General features: G+C 41.1%; 1 protein-coding gene across 1 annotated transcript; it reads right to left on the bottom strand.

Annotated features, from left to right (window-relative positions):
• Window positions 1–12993: 12993 nt before the first annotated feature.
• Window positions 12994–16186, bottom strand: LOC143509593 (uncharacterized). The gene is made up of 3 exons (XM_076998450.1): window positions 15388–16186; window positions 14582–14940; window positions 12994–14506 (listed from the first exon to the last, which is right to left on the bottom strand). Exons 1-3 carry the CDS (start codon window positions 16184–16186, stop codon window positions 13271–13273), a joined length of 2394 nt encoding a protein of 797 aa, XP_076854565.1. The 3' UTR covers window positions 12994–13270.
• Between the last annotated feature and the right edge of the window lie 8110 nt (window positions 16187–24296).

Genomic DNA, 24296 nt, shown 5'->3' with positions numbered 1-24296 from the left:
TTTAGATCGATAGATGCATACGTTTCTGCCTTTATCTTACTATTTACTTGATGCAAACATCAAACAATACATGCATGGGGTCTTCTTCCAGGACAAGGAAAACTTCACGCCAGCACGCCTGGTTTGGCCAAAACCTGAGGCTTCTGACCCTTTGGCATGTCCTCAATCGTTATAAGTGACATCTGGACAGGAGGTAGGCAGATAGATAGATAGATAGATAGATAGATAGATAGATAGATAGATAGATAGATAGATAGATAGATAGATAGATAGATAGATAGATAGATAGATAGATGCATAAGTTTCTGCCTTTATCTTACTATTTACTTGATGCAAACATCAAACAATACATGCATGGGGTCTTCTTCCAGGACAAGGAAAACTTCACGCCAGCACACCTGGTTTGGCCAAAACCTGAGGTTTCTGACCCTTTGGCATGTCCTCATTCGTTATAAGTGACATCTGGACAGGAGGTAAGCAGATAGATAGATAGATAGATAGATAGATAGATAGATAGATAGATAGATAGATAGATAGATAGATAGATAGATAGATAGATAGATAGATAGATAGATAGATAGATAGATAGATAGATAGATAGATGCATAAGTTTCTGCCTTTATCTTACTATCTATTTGATGCAAACATCAAGCAATACATGCATGGGGTCTCCTTCCAGGATGAGGAAAACCTCACGCCAGCACGCCTGGTTTGGACAAAACCTTAGGCTTCTGACCCTTTGGCATGTCCTCAATCGTTATAAGTGACATCTGGACAGGAGTTAAGCATTTAGATCGATAGATGCATACGTTTCTGGCTTTATCTTACTATTTACTTGATGCAAACATCAAACAATACATGCATGGGGTCTTCTTCCAGGACAAGGAAAACTTCACGCCAGCACGCCTGGTTTGGCCAAAACCTGAGGCTTCTGACCCTTTGGCATGTCCTCAATCGTTATAAGTGACATCTGGACAGGAGTTAAGCATTTAGATCGATAGATGCATACGTTTCTGCCTTTATCTTACTATTTACTTGATGCAAACATCAAACAATACATGCATGGGGTCTCCTTCCAGGACGAGGAAAACCTCACGCCAGCACGCCTGGTTTGGCCAAAACCTGAGGTTTCTGACCCTTTGGCATGTCCTCATTTGTTATAAGTGACATCTGGACAGGAGGTAAGCAGATAGATAGATAGATAGATAGATAGATAGATAGATAGATAGATAGATAGATAGATAGATAGATAGATAGATAGATAGATAGATAGATAGATAGATGCATAAGTTTCTGCCTTTATCTTACTATCTATTTGATGCAAACATCAAGCAATACATGCATGGGGTCTCCTTCCAGGATGAGGAAAACCTCACGCCAGCACACCTGGTTTGGAAAAAAACCTTAGGCTTCTGACCCTTTGGCAAGTCCTCAATCGTTATAAGTGACATCTGGACAGGAGTTAAGCATTTAGATCGATAGATGCATACGTTTCTGGCTTTATCTTACTATTTACTTGATGCAAACATCAAACAATACATGCATGGGGTCTTCTTCCAGGACAAGGAAAACTTCACGCCAGCACGCCTGGTTTGGCCAAAACCTGAGGCTTCTGACCCTTTGGCATGTCCTCAATCGTTATAAGTGACATCTGGACAGGAGTTAAGCATTTAGATCGATAGATGCATACGTTTCTGCCTTTATCTTACTATTTACTTGATGCAAACATCAAACAATACATGCATGGGGTCTCCTTCCAGGACGAGGAAAACCTCACGCCAGCACGCCTGGTTTGGCCAAAACCTGAGGTTTCTGACCCTTTGGCATGTCCTCATTTGTTATAAGTGACATCTGGACAGGAGGTAAGCAGATAGATAGATAGATAGATAGATAGATAGATAGATATATAGATAGATAGATAGATAGATAGATAGATAGTGTTGAGATTTACATTTTAATCCCTTCATGTATTGTTTACATTACAGTATTGATCAAGCAGCTTATCATAATCCATATATAATTTGACCAGTCTTAAAGTATTAATCAAACTTCTAATATTAATCACTTTATGTTTTGCTTACAGTATAGTATTAATCAAATAGCTAATTATCAAGTGTGTCTGAGAAAAGGCCTGTATGCTCTGTCCCATATTCCAAGTGCCTGTTGTTTTCTAAAAGAACAGGATGCTTAAGAAGAAGAATAAGAACGTATATCAGTTTGACAGGACCAGGAAGCGAAGGCCTCTCTCCCACTCTTAGTAAGGAAACATCTGTATGTTTAACGTATGTGATCTACGTGCAACTCCTATGTATGGAACCACTATTAAGTCTGTGAAAATCATAATTGGCAAAAGTCATTGTAAGATTTAGGGAAAAAACAAGATGAGCTCAGCGGATTGTGAATGTCTTAGACAATCAGCCTTTGTCTTACAGGCTAGGTTAGGGAAAGTCCAAAAGAAACGGGGGGGCTTATACCCAGGCCACACTATATAGAACAGGAGGAAAATGTGGCGGGCAGAGACCTGCGCACAGAGCCATAGGGTAGAGTAGATAGGCTTGTGTGTGTTCTCTCCAGAGCGCTCTGTATTTTTGTTTACATTTAATAAAAGGATAAAGACAAGACTGGTAATGTTTTCTCTTGCAATCAACGAGCATGCTGTGCTAGGTGAAAGAGGATCAAAGCACGACAATAGATAGATAGATAGATAGATAGATAGATAGATAGATAGATAGATAGATAGATAGATAGATAGATAGATAGATAGATAGATAGATGCATAAGTTTCTGCCTTTATCTTACTATCTATTTGATGCAAACATCAAGCAATACATGCATGGGGTCTCCTTCCAGGATGAGGAAAACCTCACGCCAGCACGCCTGGTTTGGACAAAACCTTAGGCTTCTGACCCTTTGGCATGTCCTCAATCGTTATAAGTGACATCTGGACAGGAGTTAAGCATTTAGATCGATAGATGCATACGTTTCTGGCTTTATCTTACTATTTACTTGATGCAAACATCAAACAATACATGCATGGGGTCTTCTTCCAGGACAAGGAAAACTTCACGCCAGCACGCCTGGTTTGGCCAAAACCTGAGGCTTCTGACCCTTTGGCATGTCCTCAATCGTTATAAGTGACATCTGGACAGGAGTTAAGCATTTAGATCGATAGATGCATACGTTTCTGCCTTTATCTTACTATTTACTTGATGCAAACATCAAACAATACATGCATGGGGTCTCCTTCCAGGACGAGGAAAACCTCACGCCAGCACGCCTGGTTTGGCCAAAACCTGAGGTTTCTGACCCTTTGGCATGTCCTCATTTGTTATAAGTGACATCTGGACAGGAGGTAAGCAGATAGATAGATAGATAGATAGATAGATAGATAGATATATAGATAGATAGATAGATAGATAGATAGATAGTGTTGAGATTTACATTTTAATCCCTTCATGTATTGTTTACATTACAGTATTGATCAAGCAGCTTATCATAATCCATATATAATTTGACCAGTCTTAAAGTATTAATCAAACTTCTAATATTAATCACTTTATGTTTTGCTTACAGTATAGTATTAATCAAATAGCTAATTATCAAGTGTGTCTGAGAAAAGGCCTGTATGCTCTGTCCCATATTCCAAGTGCCTGTTGTTTTCTAAAAGAACAGGATGCTTAAGAAGAAGAATAAGAACGTATATCAGTTTGACAGGACCAGGAAGCGAAGGCCTCTCTCCCACTCTTAGTAAGGAAACATCTGTATGTTTAACGTATGTGATCTACGTGCAACTCCTATGTATGGAACCACTATTAAGTCTGTGAAAATCATAATTGGCAAAAGTCATTGTAAGATTTAGGGAAAAAACAAGATGAGCTCAGCGGATTGTGAATGTCTTAGACAATCAGCCTTTGTCTTACAGGCTAGGTTAGGGAAAGTCCAAAAGAAACGGGGGGGCTTATACCCAGGCCACACTATATAGAACAGGAGGAAAATGTGGCGGGCAGAGACCTGCGCACAGAGCCATAGGGTAGAGTAGATAGGCTTGTGTGTGTTCTCTCCAGAGCGCTCTGTATTTTTGTTTACATTTAATAAAAGGATAAAGACAAGACTGGTAATGTTTTCTCTTGCAATCAACGAGCATGCTGTGCTAGGTGAAAGAGGATCAAAGCACGACAATAGATAGATAGATAGATAGATAGATAGATAGATAGATAGATAGATAGATAGATAGATAGATAGATAGATAGATAGATAGATAGATAGATAGATAGATAGATAGATAGATAGATGCATAAGTTTCTGCCTTTATCTTACTATCTATTTGATGCAAACATCAAGCAATACATGCATGGGGTCTCCTTCCAGGATGAGGAAAACCTCACGCCAGCACGCCTGGTTTGGACAAAACCTTAGGCTTCTGACCCTTTGGCATGTCCTCAATCGTTATAAGTGACATCTGGACAGGAGTTAAGCATTTAGATCGATAGATGCATACGTTTCTGCCTTTATCTTACTATTTACTTGATGCAAACATCAAACAATACATGCATGGGGTCTCTTTCCAGGACGAGGAAAACCTCACGCCAGCACGCCTGGTTTGGCCAAAACCTGAGGTTTCTGACCCTTTGGCATGTCCTCATTTGTTATAAGTGACATCTGGACAGGAGGTAAGCAGATAGATAGATAGATAGATAGATAGATAGATAGATAGATAGATAGATAGATAGATAGATAGATAGATAGTGTTGAGATTTACATTTTAATCCCTTCATATATTGTTTACATTACAGTATTGATCAAGCAGCTTATCATAATCCATATATAATTTGACCAGTCTTAAAGTATTAATCAAACTTCTAATATTAATCACTTTATGTTTTGCTTACAGTATAGTATTAATCAAATAGCTAATTATCAAGTGTGTCTGAGAAAAGGCCTGTATGCTCTGTCCCATATTCCAAGTGCCTGTTGTTTTCTAAAAGAACAGGATGCTTAAGAAGAAGAATAAGAACGTATATCAGTTTGACAGGACCAGGAAGCGAAGGCCTCTCTCCCACTCTTAGTAAGGAAACATCTGTATGTTTAACGTATGTGATCTACGTGCAACTCCTATGTATGGAACCACTATTAAGTCTGTGAAAATCATAATTGGCAAAAGTCATTGTAAGATTTAGGGAAAAAACAAGATGAGCTCAGCGGATTGTGAATGTCTTAGACAATCAGCCTTTGTCTAACAGGCTAGGTTAGGGAAAGTCCAAAAGAAACGGGGGGGCTTATACCCAGGCCACACTATATAGAACAGGAGGAAAATGTGGCGGGCAGAGACCTGCGCACAGAGCCATAGGGTAGAGTAGATAGGCTTGTGTGTGTTCTCTCCAGAGCGCTCTGTATTTTTGTTTACATTTAATAAAAGGATAAAGACAAGACTGGTAATGTTTTCTCTTGCAATCAACGAGCATGCTGTGCTAGGTGAAAGAGGATCAAAGCACGACAATAGATAGATAGATAGATAGATAGATAGATAGATAGATAGATAGATAGATAGATAGATAGATAGATAGATGCATAAGTTTCTGCCTTTATCTTACTATTTACTTGATGCAAACATCAAACAATACATGCATGGGGTCTTCTTCCAGGACAAGGAAAACTTCACGCCAGCACGCCTGGTTTGGCCAAAACCTGAGGCTTCTGACCCTTTGGCATGTCCTAAATCGTTATAAGTGACATCTGGACAGGAGGTAGGCGGATAGATAGATAGATAGATAGATAGATAGATAGATAGATAGATAGATAGATAGATGCATAAGTTTCTGCCTTTATCTTACTATTTACTTGATGCAAACATCAAACAATACATGCATGGGGTCTTCTTCTAGGACGAGGAAAACCTCACGCCAGCACGCCTGGTTTGGCCAAAACCTGAGGTTTCTGAGCCTTTGGCATGTCCTCATTCGTTATAAGTGACATCTGGACAGGAGGTAAGCAGATAGATAGATAGATAGATAGATAGATAGATAGATAGATAGATAGATAGATAGATAGATAGATAGATAGATAGATAGATAGATAGATAGATAGATAGATAGATAGATAGATAGATAGATAGATAGATAGATAGATAGATAGATAGATAGATAGATAGATAGATAGATAGATAGATAGATAGATAGATAGATAGATAGATAGATAGATAGATAGATAGATAGATAGATAGATAGATAGATAGATAGATAGATAGATAGATAGATAGATAGATAGATAGATAGATAGATAGATAGATAGATAGATAGATAGATAGATAGATAGATAGATAGATAGATAGATAGATAGATAGATAGATAGATAGATAGATAGATAGATAGATAGATAGATAGATAGATAGATAGATAGATAGATAGATAGATAGATAGATAGATAGATAGATAGATAGATAGATAGATAGATAGATAGATAGATAGATAGATAGATAGATAGATAGATAGATAGATAGATAGATAGATAGATAGATAGATAGATAGATAGATAGATAGATAGATAGATAGATAGATAGATAGATAGATAGATAGATAGATAGATAGATAGATAGATAGATAGATAGATAGATAGATAGATAGATAGATAGATAGATAGATAGATAGATAGATAGATAGATAGATAGATAGATAGATAGATAGATAGATAGATAGATAGATAGATAGATAGATAGATAGATAGATAGATAGATAGATAGATAGATAGATAGATAGATAGATAGATAGATAGATAGATAGATAGATAGATAGATAGATAGATAGATAGATAGATAGATAGATAGATAGATAGATAGATAGATAGATAGATAGATAGATAGATAGATAGATAGATAGATAGATAGATAGATAGATAGATAGATAGATAGATAGATAGATAGATAGATAGATAGATAGATAGATAGATAGATAGATAGATAGATAGATAGATAGATAGATAGATAGATAGATAGATAGATAGATAGATAGATAGATAGATAGATAGATAGATAGATAGATAGATAGATAGATAGATAGATAGATAGATGCATAAGTTTCTGCCTTTATCTTACTATCTATTTGATGCAAACATCAAGCAATACATGCATGGGGTCTCCTTCCAGGACAAGGAAAACCTCACACCAGGAGTTAAGCATTTAGATCGATAGATGCATACGTTTCTGCCTTTATCTTATTAATTACTTGATGCAAACATCAAATAATACATGCATGGGGTCTTCGTCCAGGACAAGGAAAACTTCACGCCAGCACGCCTGGTTTGGCCAAAACCTGAGGCTTCTCACCCTTTGGCATGTCCTCAATCGTTATAAGTGACATCTGGACAGGAGTTAAGCATTTAGATCGATAGATGCATACGTTTCTGCCTTTATCTTACTAATTACTTGATGCAAACATCAAATAATACATGCATGGGGTCTTCTTCCAGGACAAGGAAAACTTCACGCCAGCACGCCTGGTTTGGCCAAAACCTGAGGCTTCTGACCCTTTGGCATGTCCTCAATCGTTATAAGTGACATCTGGACAGGAGTTAAGCATTTAGATCGATAGATGCATACGTTTCTGCCTTTATCTTACTATTTACTTGATGCAAACATCAAACAATACATGCATGGGGTCTCCTTCCAGGACAAGGAAAACCTCACGCCAGCACGCCTGGTTTGGCCAAAACCTGAGGTTTCTGACCCTTTGGCATGTCCTCATTCGTTATAAGTGACATCTGGACAGGAGGTAAGCATTTAGATCGATAGATGCATACGTTTCTGCCTTTATCTTACTATTTACTTGATGCAAACATCAAACAATACATGCATGGGGTCTCCTTCCAGGACGAGGAAAACCTCACGCCAACACGCCTGGTTTGGCCAAAACCTGAGGTTTCTGACCCTTTGGCATGTCCTCATTCGTTATAAGTGACATCTGGACAGGAGGTAAGCAGATAGATAGATAGATAGATAGATAGATAGATAGATAGATAGATAGATGCATAAGTTTCTGCCTTTATCTTACTATCTATTTGATGCCAACATCAAGCAATACATGCATGGGGTCTCCTTCCAGGACAAGGAAAACTTCACGCCAGCACGCCTGGTTTGGCCAAAAACTGAGGCTTCTGACCCTTTGGCATGTCCTCAATCGTTATAAGTGACATCTGGACAGGAGTTAAGCATTTAGATCGATAGATGCATACGTTTCTGCCTTTATCTTACTATTTACTTGATGCAAACATCAAACAATACATGCATGGGGTCTTCTTCCAGGACGAGGAAAACCTCACGCCAGCACGCCTGGTTTGGCCAAAACCTGAGGTTTCTGACCCTTTGGCATGTCCTCATTCGTTATAAGTGACATCTGGACAGGAGGTAAGCAGATAGATAGATAGATAGATAGATAGATAGATAGATAGATAGATAGATAGATAGATAGATAGATAGATAGATAGATAGATAGATAGATAGATAGATAGATAGATAGATAGATAGATAGATAGATAGATAGATGCATAAGTTTCTGCCTTTATCTTACTATCTATTTGATGCAAACATCAAGCAATACATGCATGGGGTCTCCTTCCAGGATGAGGAAAACTTCACGCCAGCACGCCTGGTTTGGCCAAAACCTGAGACTTCTGACCCTTTGGCATGTCCTCAATCGTTATAAGTGACATCTGGACAGGAGTTAAGCATTTAGATCGATAGATGCATACGTTTCTGCCTTTATCTTACTAATTACTTGATGCAAACATCAAATAATACATGCATGGGGTCTTCTTCCAGGACAAGGAAAACTTCACGCCAGCACGCCTGGTTTGGCCAAAACCTGAGGCTTCTGACCCTTTGGCATGTCCTCAATCGTTATAAGTGACATCTGGACAGGAGTTAAGCATTTAGATCGATAGATGCATACGTTTCTGCCTTTATCTTACTATTTACTTGATGCAAACATCAAACAATACATGCATGGGGTCTCCTTCCAGGACAAGGAAAACCTCACGCCAGCACGCCTGGTTTGGCCAAAACCTGAGGTTTCTGACCCTTTGGCATGTCCTCATTCGTTATAAGTGACATCTGGACAGGAGGTAAGCATTTAGATCGATAGATGCATACGTTTCTGCCTTTATCTTACTAGTTACTTGATGCAAACATCAAACAATACATGCATGGGGTCTTCTTCTAGGACGAGGAAAACCTCACGCCAGCACGCCTGGTTTGGCCAAAACCTGAGGCTTCTGACCCTTTGGCATGTCCTCAATCGTTATAAGTGACATCTGGACAGGAGTTAAGCATTTAGATCGATAGATGCATACGTTTCTGCCTTTATCTTACTATTTACTTGATGCAAACATCAAACAATACATGCATGGGGTCTCCTTCCAGGACAAGGAAAACCTCACGCCAGCACGCCTGGTTTGGCCAAAACCTGAGGTTTCTGACCCTTTGGCATGTCCTCATTCGTTATAAGTGACATCTGGACAGGAGGTAAGCATTTAGATCGATAGATGCATACGTTTCTGCCTTTATCTTACTATTTACTTGATGCAAACATCAAACAATACATGCATGGGGTCTCCTTCCAGGACGAGGAAAACCTCACGCCAACACGCCTGGTTTGGCCAAAACCTGAGGTTTCTGACCCTTTGGCATGTCCTCATTCGTTATAAGTGACATCTGGACAGGAGGTAAGCAGATAGATAGATAGATAGATAGATAGATAGATAGATAGATAGATAGATAGATAGATAGATAGATAGATAGATAGATAGATAGATAGATGCATAAGTTTCTGCCTTTATCTTACTATCTATTTGATGCAAACATCAAGCAATACATGCATGGGGTCTCCTTCCAGGACAAGGAAAACTTCACGCCAGCACGCCTGGTTTGGCCAAAACCTGAGGCTTCTGACCCTTTGGCATGTCCTCAATCGTTATAAGTGACATCTGGACAGGAGTTAAGCATTTAGATCGATAGATGCATACGTTTCTGCCTTTATCTTACTATTTACTTGATGCAAACATCAAACAATACATGCATGGGGTCTTCTTCCAGGACGAGGAAAACCTCACGCCAGCACGCCTGGTTTGGCCAAAACCTGAGGTTTCTGACCCTTTGGCATGTCCTCATTCGTTATAAGTGACATCTGGACAGGAGGTAAGCAGATAGATAGATAGATAGATAGATAGATAGATAGATAGATAGATGCATAAGTTTCTGCCTTTATCTTACTATCTATTTGATGCAAACATCAAGCAATACATGCATGGGGTCTCCTTCCAGGACAAGGAAAACCTCACACCAGGAGTTAAGCATTTAGATCGATAGATGCATACGTTTCTGCCTTTATCTTATTAATTACTTGATGCAAACATCAAATAATACATGCATGGGGTCTTCGTCCAGGACAAGGAAAACTTCACGCCAGCACGCCTGGTTTGGCCAAAACCTGAGGCTTCTGACCCTTTGGCATGTCCTCAATCGTTATAAGTGACATCTGGACAGGAGTTAAGCATTTAGATCGATAGATGCATACGTTTCTGCCTTTATCTTACTAATTACTTGATGCAAACATCAAATAATACATGCATGGGGTCTTCTTCCAGGACAAGGAAAACTTCACGCCAGCACGCCTGGTTTGGCCAAAACCTGAGGCTTCTGACCCTTTGGCATGTCCTCAATCGTTATAAGTGACATCTGGACAGGAGTTAAGCATTTAGATCGATAGATGCATACGTTTCTGCCTTTATCTTACTATTTACTTGATGCAAACATCAAACAATACATGCATGGGGTCTCCTTCCAGGACAAGGAAAACCTCACGCCAGCACGCCTGGTTTGGCCAAAACCTGAGGTTTCTGACCCTTTGGCATGTCCTCATTCGTTATAAGTGACATCTGGACAGGAGGTAAGCATTTAGATCGATAGATGCATACGTTTCTGCCTTTATCTTACTATTTACTTGATGCAAACATCAAACAATACATGCATGGGGTCTCCTTCCAGGACGAGGAAAACCTCACGCCAACACGCCTGGTTTGGCCAAAACCTGAGGTTTCTGACCCTTTGGCATGTCCTCATTCGTTATAAGTGACATCTGGACAGGAGGTAAGCAGATAGATAGATAGATAGATAGATAGATAGATAGATAGATAGATAGATAGATAGATAGATAGATAGATAGATAGATAGATAGATAGATGCATAAGTTTCTGCCTTTATCTTACTATCTATTTGATGCAAACATCAAGCAATACATGCATGGGGTCTCCTTCCAGGACAAGGAAAACTTCACGCCAGCACGCCTGGTTTGGCCAAAACCTGAGGCTTCTGACCCTTTGGCATGTCCTCAATCGTTATAAGTGACATCTGGACAGGAGTTAAGCATTTAGATCGATAGATGCATACGTTTCTGCCTTTATCTTACTATTTACTTGATGCAAACATCAAACAATACATGCATGGGGTCTTCTTCCAGGACGAGGAAAACCTCACGCCAGCACGCCTGGTTTGGCCAAAACCTGAGGTTTCTGACCCTTTGGCATGTCCTCATTCGTTATAAGTGACATCTGGACAGGAGGTAAGCAGATAGATAGATAGATAGATAGATAGATAGATAGATAGATAGATAGATAGATAGATAGATAGATAGATAGATAGATAGATAGATAGATAGATAGATAGATAGATAGATAGATGCATAAGTTTCTGCCTTTATCTTACTATCTATTTGATGCAAACATCAAGCAATACATGCATGGGGTCTCCTTCCAGGACAAGGAAAACCTCACACCAGGAGTTAAGCATTTAGATCGATAGATGCATACGTTTCTGCCTTTATCTTATTAATTACTTGATGCAAACATCAAATAATACATGCATGGGGTCTTCGTCCAGGACAAGGAAAACTTCACGCCAGCACGCCTGGTTTGGCCAAAACCTGAGGCTTCTGACCCTTTGGCATGTCCTCAATCGTTATAAGTGACATCTGGACAGGAGTTAAGCATTTAGATCGATAGATGCATACGTTTCTGCCTTTATCTTACTATTTACTTGATGCAAACATCAAACAATACATGCATGGGGTCTCCTTCCAGGACAAGGAAAACCTCACGCCAGCACGCCTGGTTTGGCCAAAACCTGAGGTTTCTGACCCTTTGGCATGTCCTCATTCGTTATAAGTGACATCTGGACAGGAGGTAAGCATTTAGATCGATAGATGCATACGTTTCTGCCTTTATCTTACTATTTACTTGATGCAAACATCAAACAATACATGCATGGGGTCTCCTTCCAGGACGAGGAAAACCTCACGCCAACACGCCTGGTTTGGCCAAAACCTGAGGTTTCTGACCCTTTGGCATGTCCTCATTCGTTATAAGTGACATCTGGACAGGAGGTAAGCAGATAGATAGATAGATAGATAGATAGATAGATAGATAGATAGATAGATAGATAGATAGATAGATAGATGCATAAGTTTCTGCCTTTATCTTACTATCTATTTGATGCAAACATCAAGCAATACATGCATGGGGTCTCCTTCCAGGACAAGGAAAACTTCACGCCAGCACGCCTGGTTTGGCCAAAACCTGAGGCTTCTGACCCTTTGGCATGTCCTCAATCGTTATAAGTGACATCTGGACAGGAGTTAAGCATTTAGATCGATAGATGCATACGTTTCTGCCTTTATCTTACTATTTACTTGATGCAAACATCAAACAATACATGCATGGGGTCTTCTTCCAGGACGAGGAAAACCTCACGCCAGCACGCCTGGTTTGGCCAAAACCTGAGGTTTCTGACCCTTTGGCATGTCCTCATTCGTTATAAGTGACATCTGGACAGGAGGTAAGCAGATAGATAGATAGATAGATAGATAGATAGATAGATAGATAGATAGATAGATAGATAGATAGATAGATAGATGCATAAGTTTCTGCCTTTATCTTACTATCTATTTTTACATTTACATTTACATTTATGGCATTTAGCAGACGCTCTTATCCAGAGCGACTTACAAAAGTGCTATGTAGTTGCTTGGAATCTCCAAGGTAGAATAGATAGTCCTGAACACAAGGTACTCTAAGCTGGAAAAACCACTAGACGAAAGTCAAATGATACCTAACAATTATACCTGAATATACACATCCCCTGAGGAAAAAGACAGTAAACAATTCCTATAACCCAATTATGCACAATACCTGAGGAAAGAGACGATAAAGTACAATAGACAAAGCATAATTATGCAAAGTGCACTTGAAAGAGGTGGGTCTTCAGTCGGCGTCTGAAGACAGCAAGTGACTCCGATGTTCGGACACACAAGGGAAGTTCATTCCACCACCTTGGAGCCAGGACAGAGAAAAGTCTGGATGCTTGTCTCCCATGTGTCCTGGATGATGGAGGGTCAAGACGAGACATACTTGAGGCGCGGAGGGCTCTAGGTATGCATCTGGGTTTTACCATGGCCATCAAGTAAGGAGGAGCTGGACCATTCTTTGCTTTGTAGGCCAGCACCAGGGTTTTATATTTGATGCGGGCAGCTACCGGAAGCCAGTGGAGGGAGGACAGCAAGGGAGTGACATGGCTGAACTTGGGAAGGTTGAAGACCAACCGAGCTGCAGCGTTCTGGATCAGTTGCAGGGGTTTGATGGCATGCATAGGAAGACCAGCCAGTAGGGAGTTGCAGTAGTCCAGTCTTGAGATAACAAGGGACTGGACAAGGACCTGAGTGGCCTCCCTAGAGAGAAATGGCCGAATCCTCCGAATGTTGTGAAGGGCGAATCTGCATGATCGTGTTGTGTTAGCAACGTGGGCCGTGAAGGAGAGCTGATTGTCGACAACTACACCAAGGCTACGCGCTTCCATGGATGGAGTGATCACGGTGTTCTCGAATGAGATAGAAAGATCACGATGAGGACTGGCTCTTGCAGGGATGTACAGCATCTCCGTCTTGCTTGGGTTAAGCTTTAGGTGGTGAGCTGCCATCCAAGAGGCAATGTCTTTCAGACATGCAGAGATTCGAGCTGAAACCTGTGTGTCAGAGGGTGGGAAGGAAAAGAAGAGCTGGGTGTCATCCGCATAACAGTGATAAGAGAAGCCATGTGCAGATATTGACTCACCCAGAGAGCGGGTATAAAGGGAAAAAAGAAGTGGACCCAGTACTGAGCCTTGTGGAACACCGGTGGAGAGTTTGCATGGCGTGGATGTTGATCCTCCCCATGTTACTTGGTAGGAACGACCCTCCAGGTAGGATGCAAACCATGTCCATGCATTGCCAGTGATACCAAGGCCTGAGAGGATGGACAGAAGGATCTCATGATTGACTGTGTCAAAGGCAGCCGAAAGGTCAAGCAGAATCAGAACTGATGATAGTCCATTTGCTCTAGCCGCATGGAGTTTCTCAGTTACTGCAATGAGTGCAGTTTCCGTAGAATGTGCCGGCTTGAAGCCAGATTGGTTGGGGTCCTGAAGCTGGTTCTGTGAGAGAAAAGAGGATAGCTGGTTGTGTACAGCCCGTTCAAGGATCTTGGAAAGGAATGAGAGGAGAGATACCGGTCTGTAGTTGCTGATGTTGGTGGCATCAAGGTTGGGTTTCTTTAGGATTGGCACCACCCTAGCCGCCTTGAATGATGATGGCACAATTCCTGAAGATAAGGAGTTGTTGATGATGGTCGAGATGAAAGGGAGGAGTTCGTGGGAGATTGTCTGGAGGAGTGTGGATGGGATGGGGTCCAGAGGGCATGTGGTGGGACTGCTGGATGTCAGCAGCTGAAGCACCGTCTCAGCTGAGAGAGGAGAGAAGGAGGTTAGAGAAAAGGGAGGAGTAGGAGGGGACACAGTGGGAACAGGGACCAGGGAAAAGGTGCTGCGAATCGTATTGACCTTCTCTTCAAAGAAGGTGACAAAATCATCTGCAGTAAGAGAAGTGGGAGTTGGAAGGGGGGAGGGTTTGAGGAGAGAAGAGAAGATTTTGAACATCTTGCGTGGATCTGATGTAGATGCCTCCAGCTTCTCTCTGTAGAATGATGTCTTGGCAGCAGTTAGTTCCATGGAGAATAGGGACAGGAGAGACTGATACAAGCGAAGATCAGCAGTAAGCTTCGATTTCCTCCATCGCCTCTCAACCATCCTCAGTTCTCGTCGGTTGTTACGTAGGGTGTCCGAGAGCCAAGGAGCAGGTGGGGAGGATCTTGTGGGTTTGGAAGAGAGGGGACATAAGAGGTCAATAGATGAAGAGAGGGAGGACAATAAAGTGTCAGTGGCGGTGTCTGTGGAGAGACAAGAGAAAGAGTCATGGGACGGGAGGGCTGTGGTGATAGTAGAGGCAAGTACTGATGGAGAGATGGAATGAAGGTTACGACGGATGGTGGTAGTGCCTGTAGCAGTAAGGGTGTGACGGTGGGGAGGAAGAGATAAGGAGAAAGATACAAGGTGATGATCTGAACAGTGGAGAGGAGTTACTGCAATGTCCATCACTGCAGGTGGTCTAGTGAAGACCAGGTCTAGGACATTGCCTGCTCTCTGTGTTGGAGAAGACTGGGTGAGGTTGAGGTTGAATGATGACAGCAAAGGAAGAACGCCAGATGATTGTAGTTTATCTGTTGGGAGGTTGAAGTCACCAAGCAGAAGAAGAGGAGTTTCATCATTAGGGAGGACGCTCAGAAGTGTGTCTAATTCCTCAGTGAAGTTACCTAGGGTGCAGGGTGGACGATAAACAACAATGATGTGAAGTGTGGTTGGGAAGCGTACAGTGACAGCATGATACTCAAATGTTGAGATGGTAATTTGTGGGAAAGTGCAAGGAGTAAAGCGCCAGCAACTGGACAGAAGCAATCCAGTGCCACCTCCCCTTCCAGTCTGTCTTGGAGAGTGCGAGAAGGAAAATGCAGATGACAGGGCAGCAGGAGTAGCAGAGTTCTCTGGGGTGATCCATGTCTCTGTTAGGGCCAAGAAGTCAAGGGACTGATGAGCTGCAATGGCTGTGATGAAGTCTGCTTTCTGGACTGCAGACTGGCAGTTCCAGAGCCCCCCGGTCGCAATGATCGGGGTGTTTGTTGAGAGTGGAGGGTAGATGAGGTTACTGGTAGTGCGTTTTCTGTAGTGATGTTTGTATTGACGGCGACTATAGGGAGTAAGAACAGGGATGGAAAAACACATGATGAATAAATGAATGAAGGTAGTATATGATGTGTGTCAAGGTGTGATACTTAACCAAAAAATGAAGATGGGCTTCAGTTGATTGAAGAGTAGAGGATGTCTCTAACCGCTACGGACGCTGTCTGTAGCGGACTGCCACTTATTTAAGCAGCAGTCAATATGTGGTCCCGCCTCCTCAGTTATTCACACTTCCTAACCCGAAACTAAGACAGCTGATTTCACTAATGACAACAATAGATACCAAGTAGACTACAGACTAGCAGAATCAAGCTGAAAGTAATGTAATCCAAGGCCTACCTTAAAACCAGAAGACAATCCCAAGAAAAACACAGCACAACTAATTCCAATCAGAAATGCCACTTATTTAAGCAGCAGTCAATATGTGGTCCCGCCTCCTCAGTTATTCACACTTCCTAACCCGAAACTAAGACAGCTGATTTCACTAATGACAACAATAGATACCAAGTAGACTACAGACTAGCAGAATCAAGCTGAAAGTAATGTAATCCAAGGCCTACCTTAAAACCAGAAGACAATCCCAAGAAAAACACAGCACAACTAATTCCAATCAGAAATGCCACTTATTTAAGCAGCAGTCAATATGTGGTCCCGCCTCCTCAGTTATTCACACTTCCTAACCCGAAACTAAGACAGCTGATTTCACTAATGACAACAATAGATACCAAGTAGACTACAGACTAGCAGAATCAAGCTGAAAGTAATGTAATCCAAGGCCTACCTTAAAACCAGAAGACAATCCCAAGAAAAACACAGCACAACTAATTCCAATCAGAAATGCCACTTATTTAAGCAGCAGTCAATATGTGGTCCCGCCTCCTCAGTTATTCACACTTCCTAACCCGAAACTAAGACAGCTGATTTCACTAATGACAACAATAGATACCAAGTAGACTACAGACTAGCAGAATCAAGCTGAAAGTAATGTAATCCAAGGCCTACCTTAAAACCAGAAGACAATCCCAAGAAAAACACAGCACAACTAATTCCAATCAGAAATGCCACTTATTTAAGCAGCAGTCAATATGTGGTCCCGCCTCCTCAGTTATTCACACTTCCTAACCCGAAACTAAGACAGCTGATTTCACTAATGACAACAATAGATACCAAGTAGACTACAGACTAGCAGAATCAAGCTGAAAGTAATGTAATCCAAGGCCTACCTTAAAACCAGAAGACAATCCCAAGAAAAACACAGCACAACTAATTCCAATCAGAAATGCCACTTATTTAAGCAGCAGTCAATATGTGGTCCCGCCTCCTCAGTTATTCACACTTCCTAACCCGAAACTAAGACAGCTGATTTCACTAATGACAACAATAGATACCAAGTAGACTACAGACTAGCAGAATCAAGCTGAAAGTAATGTAATCCAAGGCCTACCTTAAAACCAGAAGACAATCCCAAGAAAAACACAGCACAACTAATTCCAATCAGAAATGCCACTTATTTAAGCAGCAGTCAATATGTGGTCCCGCCTCCTCAGTTATTCACACTTCCTAACCCGAAACTAAGACAGCTGATTTCACTAATGACAACAATAGATACCAAGTAGACTACAGACTAGCAGAATCAAGCTGAAAGTAATGTAATCCAAGGCCTACCTTAAAACCAGAAGACAATCCCAAGAAAAACACAGCACAACTAATTCCAATCAGAAATGCCACTTATTTAAGCAGCAGTCAATATGTGGTCCCGCCTCCTCAGTTATTCACACTTCCTAACCCGAAACTAAGACAGCTGATTTCACTAATGACAACAATAGATACCAAGTAGACTACAGACTAGCAGAATCAAGCTGAAAGTAATGTAATCCAAGGCCTACCTTAAAACCAGAAGACAATCCCAAGAAAAACACAGCACAACTAATTCCAATCAGAAATGCCACTTATTTAAGCAGCAGTCAATATGTGGTCCCGCCTCCTCAGTTATTCACACTTCCTAACCCGAAACTAAGACAGCTGATTTCACTAATGACAACAATAGATACCAAGTACACTACAGACTAGCAGAATCAAGCTGAAAGTAATGTAATCCAAGGCCTACCTTAAAACCAGAAGACAATCCCAAGAAAAACACAGCACAACAACTATTTGATGCAAACATCAAGCAATACATGCATGGGGTCTCCTTCCAGGACAAGGAAAACCTCACACCAGGAGTTAAGCATTTAGATCGATAGATGCATACGTTTCTGCCTTTATCTTATTAATTACTTGATGCAAACATCAAATAATACATGCATGGGGTCTTCGTCCAGGACAAGGAAAACTTCACGCCAGCACGCCTGGTTTGGCCAAAACCTGAGGCTTCTGACCCTTTGGCATGTCCTCAATCGTTATAAGTGACATCTGGACAGGAGTTAAGCATTTAGATCGATAGATGCATACGTTTCTGCCTTTATCTTACTAATTACTTGATGCAAACATCAAATAATACATGCATGGGGTCTTCTTCCAGGACAAGGAAAACTTCACGCCAGCACGCCTGGTTTGGCCAAAACCTGAGGCTTCTGACCCTTTGGCATGTCCTCAATCGTTATAAGTGACATCTGGACAGGAGTTAAGCATTTAGATCGATAGATGCATACGTTTCTGCCTTTATCTTACTATTTACTTGATGCAAACATCAAACAATACATGCATGGGGTCTCCTTCCAGGACAAGGAAAACCTCACGCCAGCACGCCTGGTTTGGCCAAAACCTGAGGTTTCTGACCCTTTGGCATGTCCTCATTCGTTATAAGTGACATCTGGACAGGAGGTAAGCATTTAGATCGATAGATGCATACGTTTCTGCCTTTATCTTACTATTTACTTGATGCAAACATCAAACAATACATGCATGGGGTCTCCTTCCAGGACAAGGAAAACCTCACGCCAACACGCCTGGTTTGGCCAAAACCTGAGGTTTCTGACCCTTTGGCATGTCCTCATTCGTTATAAGTGACATCTGGACAGGAGGTAAGCAGATAGATAGATAGATAGATAGATAGATAGATAGATAGATAGATAGATAGATAGATAGATAGATAGATAGATAGATAGATAGATAGATAGATAGATAGATAGATAGATAGATAGATAGATAGATAGATAGATAGATAGATAGATAGATAGATAGATAGATGCATAAGTTTCTGCCTTTATCTTACTATCTATTTGATGCAAACATCAAGCAATACATGCATGGGGTCTCCTTCCAGGACAAGGAAAACTTCACGCCAGCACGCCTGGTTTGGCCAAAACCTGAGGCTTCTGACCCTTTGGCATGTCCTCAATCGTTATAAGTGACATCTGGACAGGAGTTAAGCATTTAGATCGATAGATGCATACGTTTCTGCCTTTATCTTACTATTTACTTGATGCAAACATCAAACAATACATGCATGGGGTCTTCTTCCAGGACGAGGAAAACCTCACGCCAGCACGCCTGGTTTGGCCAAAACCTGAGGTTTCTGACCCTTTGGCATGTCCTCATTCGTTATAAGTGACATCTGGACAGGAGGTAAGCAGATAGATAGATAGATAGATAGATAGATAGATAGATAGATAGATAGATAGATAGATAGATAGATAGATGCATAAGTTTCTGCCTTTATCTTACTATCTATTTGATGCAAACATCAAGCAATACATGCATGGGGTCTCCTTCCAGGATGAGGAAAACTTCACGCCAGCACGCCTGGTTTGGCCAAAACCTGAGGCTTCTGACCCTTTGGCATGTCCTCAATCGTTATAAGTGACATCTGGACAGGAGTTAAGCATTTAGATCGATAGATGCATACGTTTCTGCCTTTATCTTACTATCTATTTGATGCAAACATCAAGCAATACATGCATGGGGTCTCCTTCCAGGACAAGGAAAACTTCACGCCAGCACGCCTGGTTTGGCCAAAACCTGAGGCTTCTGACCCTTTGGCATGTCCTCAATCGTTATAAGTGACATCTGGACAGGAGTTAAGCATTTAGATCGATAGATGCATACGTTTCTGCCTTTATCTTACTAATTACTTGATGCAAACATCAAATAATACATGCATGGGGTCTTCTTCCAGGACAAGGAAAACTTCACGCCAGCACGCCTGGTTTGGCCAAAACCTGAGGCTTCTGACCCTTTGGCATGTCCTCAATCGTTATAAGTGACATCTGGACAGGAGTTAAGCATTTAGATCGATAGATGCATACGTTTCTGCCTTTATCTTACTATTTACTTGATGCAAACATCAAACAATACATGCATGGGGTCTCCTTCCAGGACAAGGAAAACCTCACGCCAGCACGCCTGGTTTGGCCAAAACCTGAGGTTTCTGACCCTTTGGCATGTCCTCATTCGTTATAAGTGACATCTGGACAGGAGGTAAGCATTTAGATCGATAGATGCATACGTTTCTGCCTTTATCTTACTATTTACTTGATGCAAACATCAAACAATACATGCATGGGGTCTCCTTCCAGGACGAGGAAAACCTCACGCCAACACGCCTGGTTTGGCCAAAACCTGAGGTTTCTGACCCTTTGGCATGTCCTCATTCGTTATAAGTGACATCTGGACAGGAGGTAAGCAGATAGATAGATAGATAGATAGATAGATAGATAGATAGATAGATAGATAGATAGACAGATAGATAGATAGATAGATAGATAGATAGATAGATAGATAGATGCATAAGTTTCTGCCTTTATCTTACTATTTACTTGATGCAAACATCAAACAATACATGCATGGGGTCTTCTTCCAGGACAAGGAAAACTTCACGCCAGCACACCTGGTTTGGCCAAAACCTGAGGTTTCTGACCCTTTGGCATGTCCTCATTCGTTATAAGTGACATCTGGACAGGAGGTAAGCAGATAGATAGATAGATAGATAGATAGATAGATAGATAGATAGATAGATAGATAGATAGATAGATAGATAGATAGATAGATAGATAGATAGATAGATAGATAGATAGATAGATAGATAGATAGATAGATAGATAGATAGATAGATAGATAGATAGATAGATAGATAGATAGATAGATAGATAGATGCATAAGTTTCTGCCTTTATCTTACTATCTATTTGATGCAAACATCAAGCAATACATGCATGGGGTCTCCTTCCAGGACAAGGAAAACTTCACGCCAGCACGCCTGGTTTGGCCAAAACCTGAGGCTTCTGACCCTTTGGCATGTCCTCAATCGTTATAAGTGACATCTGGACAGGAGGTAGGCGGATAGATAGATAGATAGATAGATAGATAGATAGATAGATAGATAGATAGATAGATAGACAGATAGACAGATAGATAGATAGATAGATAGATAGATAGATAGATGCATAAGTTTCTGCCTTTATCTTACTATTTACTTGATGCAAACATCAAACAATACATGCATGGGGTCTTCTTCCAGGACAAGGAAAACTTCACGCCAGCACACCTGGTTTGGCCAAAACCTGAGGTTTCTGACCCTTTGGCATGTCCTCATTCGTTATAAGTGACATCTGGACAGGAGGTAAGCAGATAGATAGATAGATAGATAGATAGATAGATAGATAGATAGATAGATAGATGCATAAGTTTCTGCCTTTATCTTACTATCTATTTGATGCAAACATCAAGCAATACATGCATGGGGTCTCCTTCCAGGATGAGGAAAACCTCACGCCAGCACGCCTGGTTTGGACAAAACCTTAGGCTTCTGACCCTTTGGCATGTCCTCAATCGTTATAAGTGACATCTGGACAGGAGTTAAGCATTTAGATCGATAGATGCATACGTTTCTGGCTTTATCTTACTATTTACTTGATGCAAACATCAAACAATACATGCATGGGGTCTTCTTCCAGGACAAGGAAAACTTCACGCCAGCACGCCTGGTTTGGCCAAAACCTGAGGCTTCTGACCCTTTGGCATGTCCTCAATCGTTATAAGTGACATCTGGACAGGAGTTAAGCATTTAGATCGATAGATGCATACGTTTCTGCCTTTATCTTACTAATTACTTGATGCAAACATCAAATAATACATGCATGGGGTCTTCTTCCAGGACAAGGAAAACTTCACGCCAGCACGCCTGGTTTGGCCAAAACCTGAGGCTTCTGACCCTTTGGCATGTCCTCAATCGTTATAAGTGACATCTGGACAGGAGTTAAGCATTTAGATCGATAGATGCATACGTTTCTGCCTTTATCTTACTATTTACTTGATGCAAACATCAAACAATACATGCATGGGGTCTCCTTCCAGGACAAGGAAAACCTCACGCCAGCACGCCTGGTTTGGCCAAAACCTGAGGTTTCTGACCCTTTGGCATGTCCTCATTCGTTATAAGTGACATCTGGACAGGAGGTAAGCATTTAGATCGATAGATGCATACGTTTCTGCCTTTATCTTACTATTTACTTGATGCAAACATCAAACAATACATGCATGGGGTCTCCTTCCAGGACGAGGAAAACCTCACGCCAACACGCCTGGTTTGGCCAAAACCTGAGGTTTCTGACCCTTTGGCATGTCCTCATTCGTTATAAGTGACATCTGGACAGGAGGTAAGCAGATAGATAGATAGATAGATAGATAGATAGATAGATAGATAGATAGATAGATAGATAGATAGATAGATAGATGCATAAGTTTCTGCCTTTATCTTACTATTTACTTGATGCAAACATCAAACAATACATGCATGGGGTCTTCTTCCAGGACAAGGAAAACTTCACGCCAGCACACCTGGTTTGGCCAAAACCTGAGGTTTCTGACCCTTTGGCATGTCCTCATTCGTTATAAGTGACATCTGGACAGGAGGTAAGCAGATAGATAGATAGATAGATAGATAGATAGATAGATAGATAGATAGATAGATAGATAGATAGATAGATAGATAGATAGATAGATAGATAGATAGATAGATAGATAGATAGATAGATAGATAGATAGATAGATAGATAGATAGATAGATAGATAGATAGATAGATAGATAGATAGATAGATGCATAAGTTTCTGCCTTTATCTTACTATCTATTTGATGCAAACATCAAGCAATACATGCATGGGGTCTCCTTCCAGGATGAGGAAAACCTCACGCCAGCACGCCTGGTTTGGACAAAACCTTAGGCTTCTGACCCTTTGGCATGTCCTCAATCGTTATAAGTGACATCTGGACAGGAGTTAAGCATTTAGATCGATAGATGCATACGTTTCTGCCTTTATCTTACTATTTACTTGATGCAAACATCAAACAATACATGCATGGGGTCTCCTTCCAGGACGAGGAAAACCTCACGCCAGCACGCCTGGTTTGGCCAAAACCTGAGGTTTCTGACCCTTTGGCATGTCCTCATTTGTTATAAGTGACATCTGGACAGGAGGTAAGCAGATAGATAGATAGATAGATAGATAGATAGATAGATAGATAGATAGATAGATAGATAGATAGATAGATAGATAGATAGATAGATAGATAGATAGATAGATAGATAGATAGATAGATAGATAGATAGATAGATAGATAGATAGATAGATAGATAGATAGATAGATAGATGCATAAGTTTCTGCCTTTATCTTACTATCTATTTGATGCAAACATCAAGCAAAACATGCATGGGGTCTCCTTCCAGGATGAGGAAAACCTCACGCCAGCACGCCTGGTTTGGACAAAACCTTAGGCTTCTGACCCTTTGGCATGTCCTCAATCGTTATAAGTGACATCTGGACAGGAGTTAAGCATTTAGATCGATAGATGCATACGTTTCTGCCTTTATCTTACTATTTACTTGATGCAAACATCAAACAATACATGCATGGGGTCTTCTTCCAGGACAAGGAAAACTTCACGCCAGCACGCCTGGTTTGGCCAAAACCTGAGGCTTCTGACCCTTTGGCATGTCCTCAATCGTTATAAGTGACATCTGGACAGGAGTTAAGCATTTAGATCGATAGATGCATACGTTTCTGCCTTTATCTTACTATTTACTTGATGCAAACATCAAACAATACATGCATGGGGTCTCCTTCCAGGACGAGGAAAACCTCACGCCAGCACGCCTGGTTTGGCCAAAACCTGAGGTTTCTGACCCTTTGGCATGTCCTCAATCGTTTTAAGTG

The sequence above is a fragment of the Brachyhypopomus gauderio genome, chromosome 3, assembly GCF_052324685.1.
Source record: "Brachyhypopomus gauderio isolate BG-103 chromosome 3, BGAUD_0.2, whole genome shotgun sequence".
Classification (NCBI taxonomy): domain Eukaryota; kingdom Metazoa; phylum Chordata; class Actinopteri; order Gymnotiformes; family Hypopomidae; genus Brachyhypopomus; species Brachyhypopomus gauderio.
The sequence above is the reverse complement of the archived record's forward strand: the minus strand, read 5'-3'. Positions and strand labels throughout refer to the sequence as shown.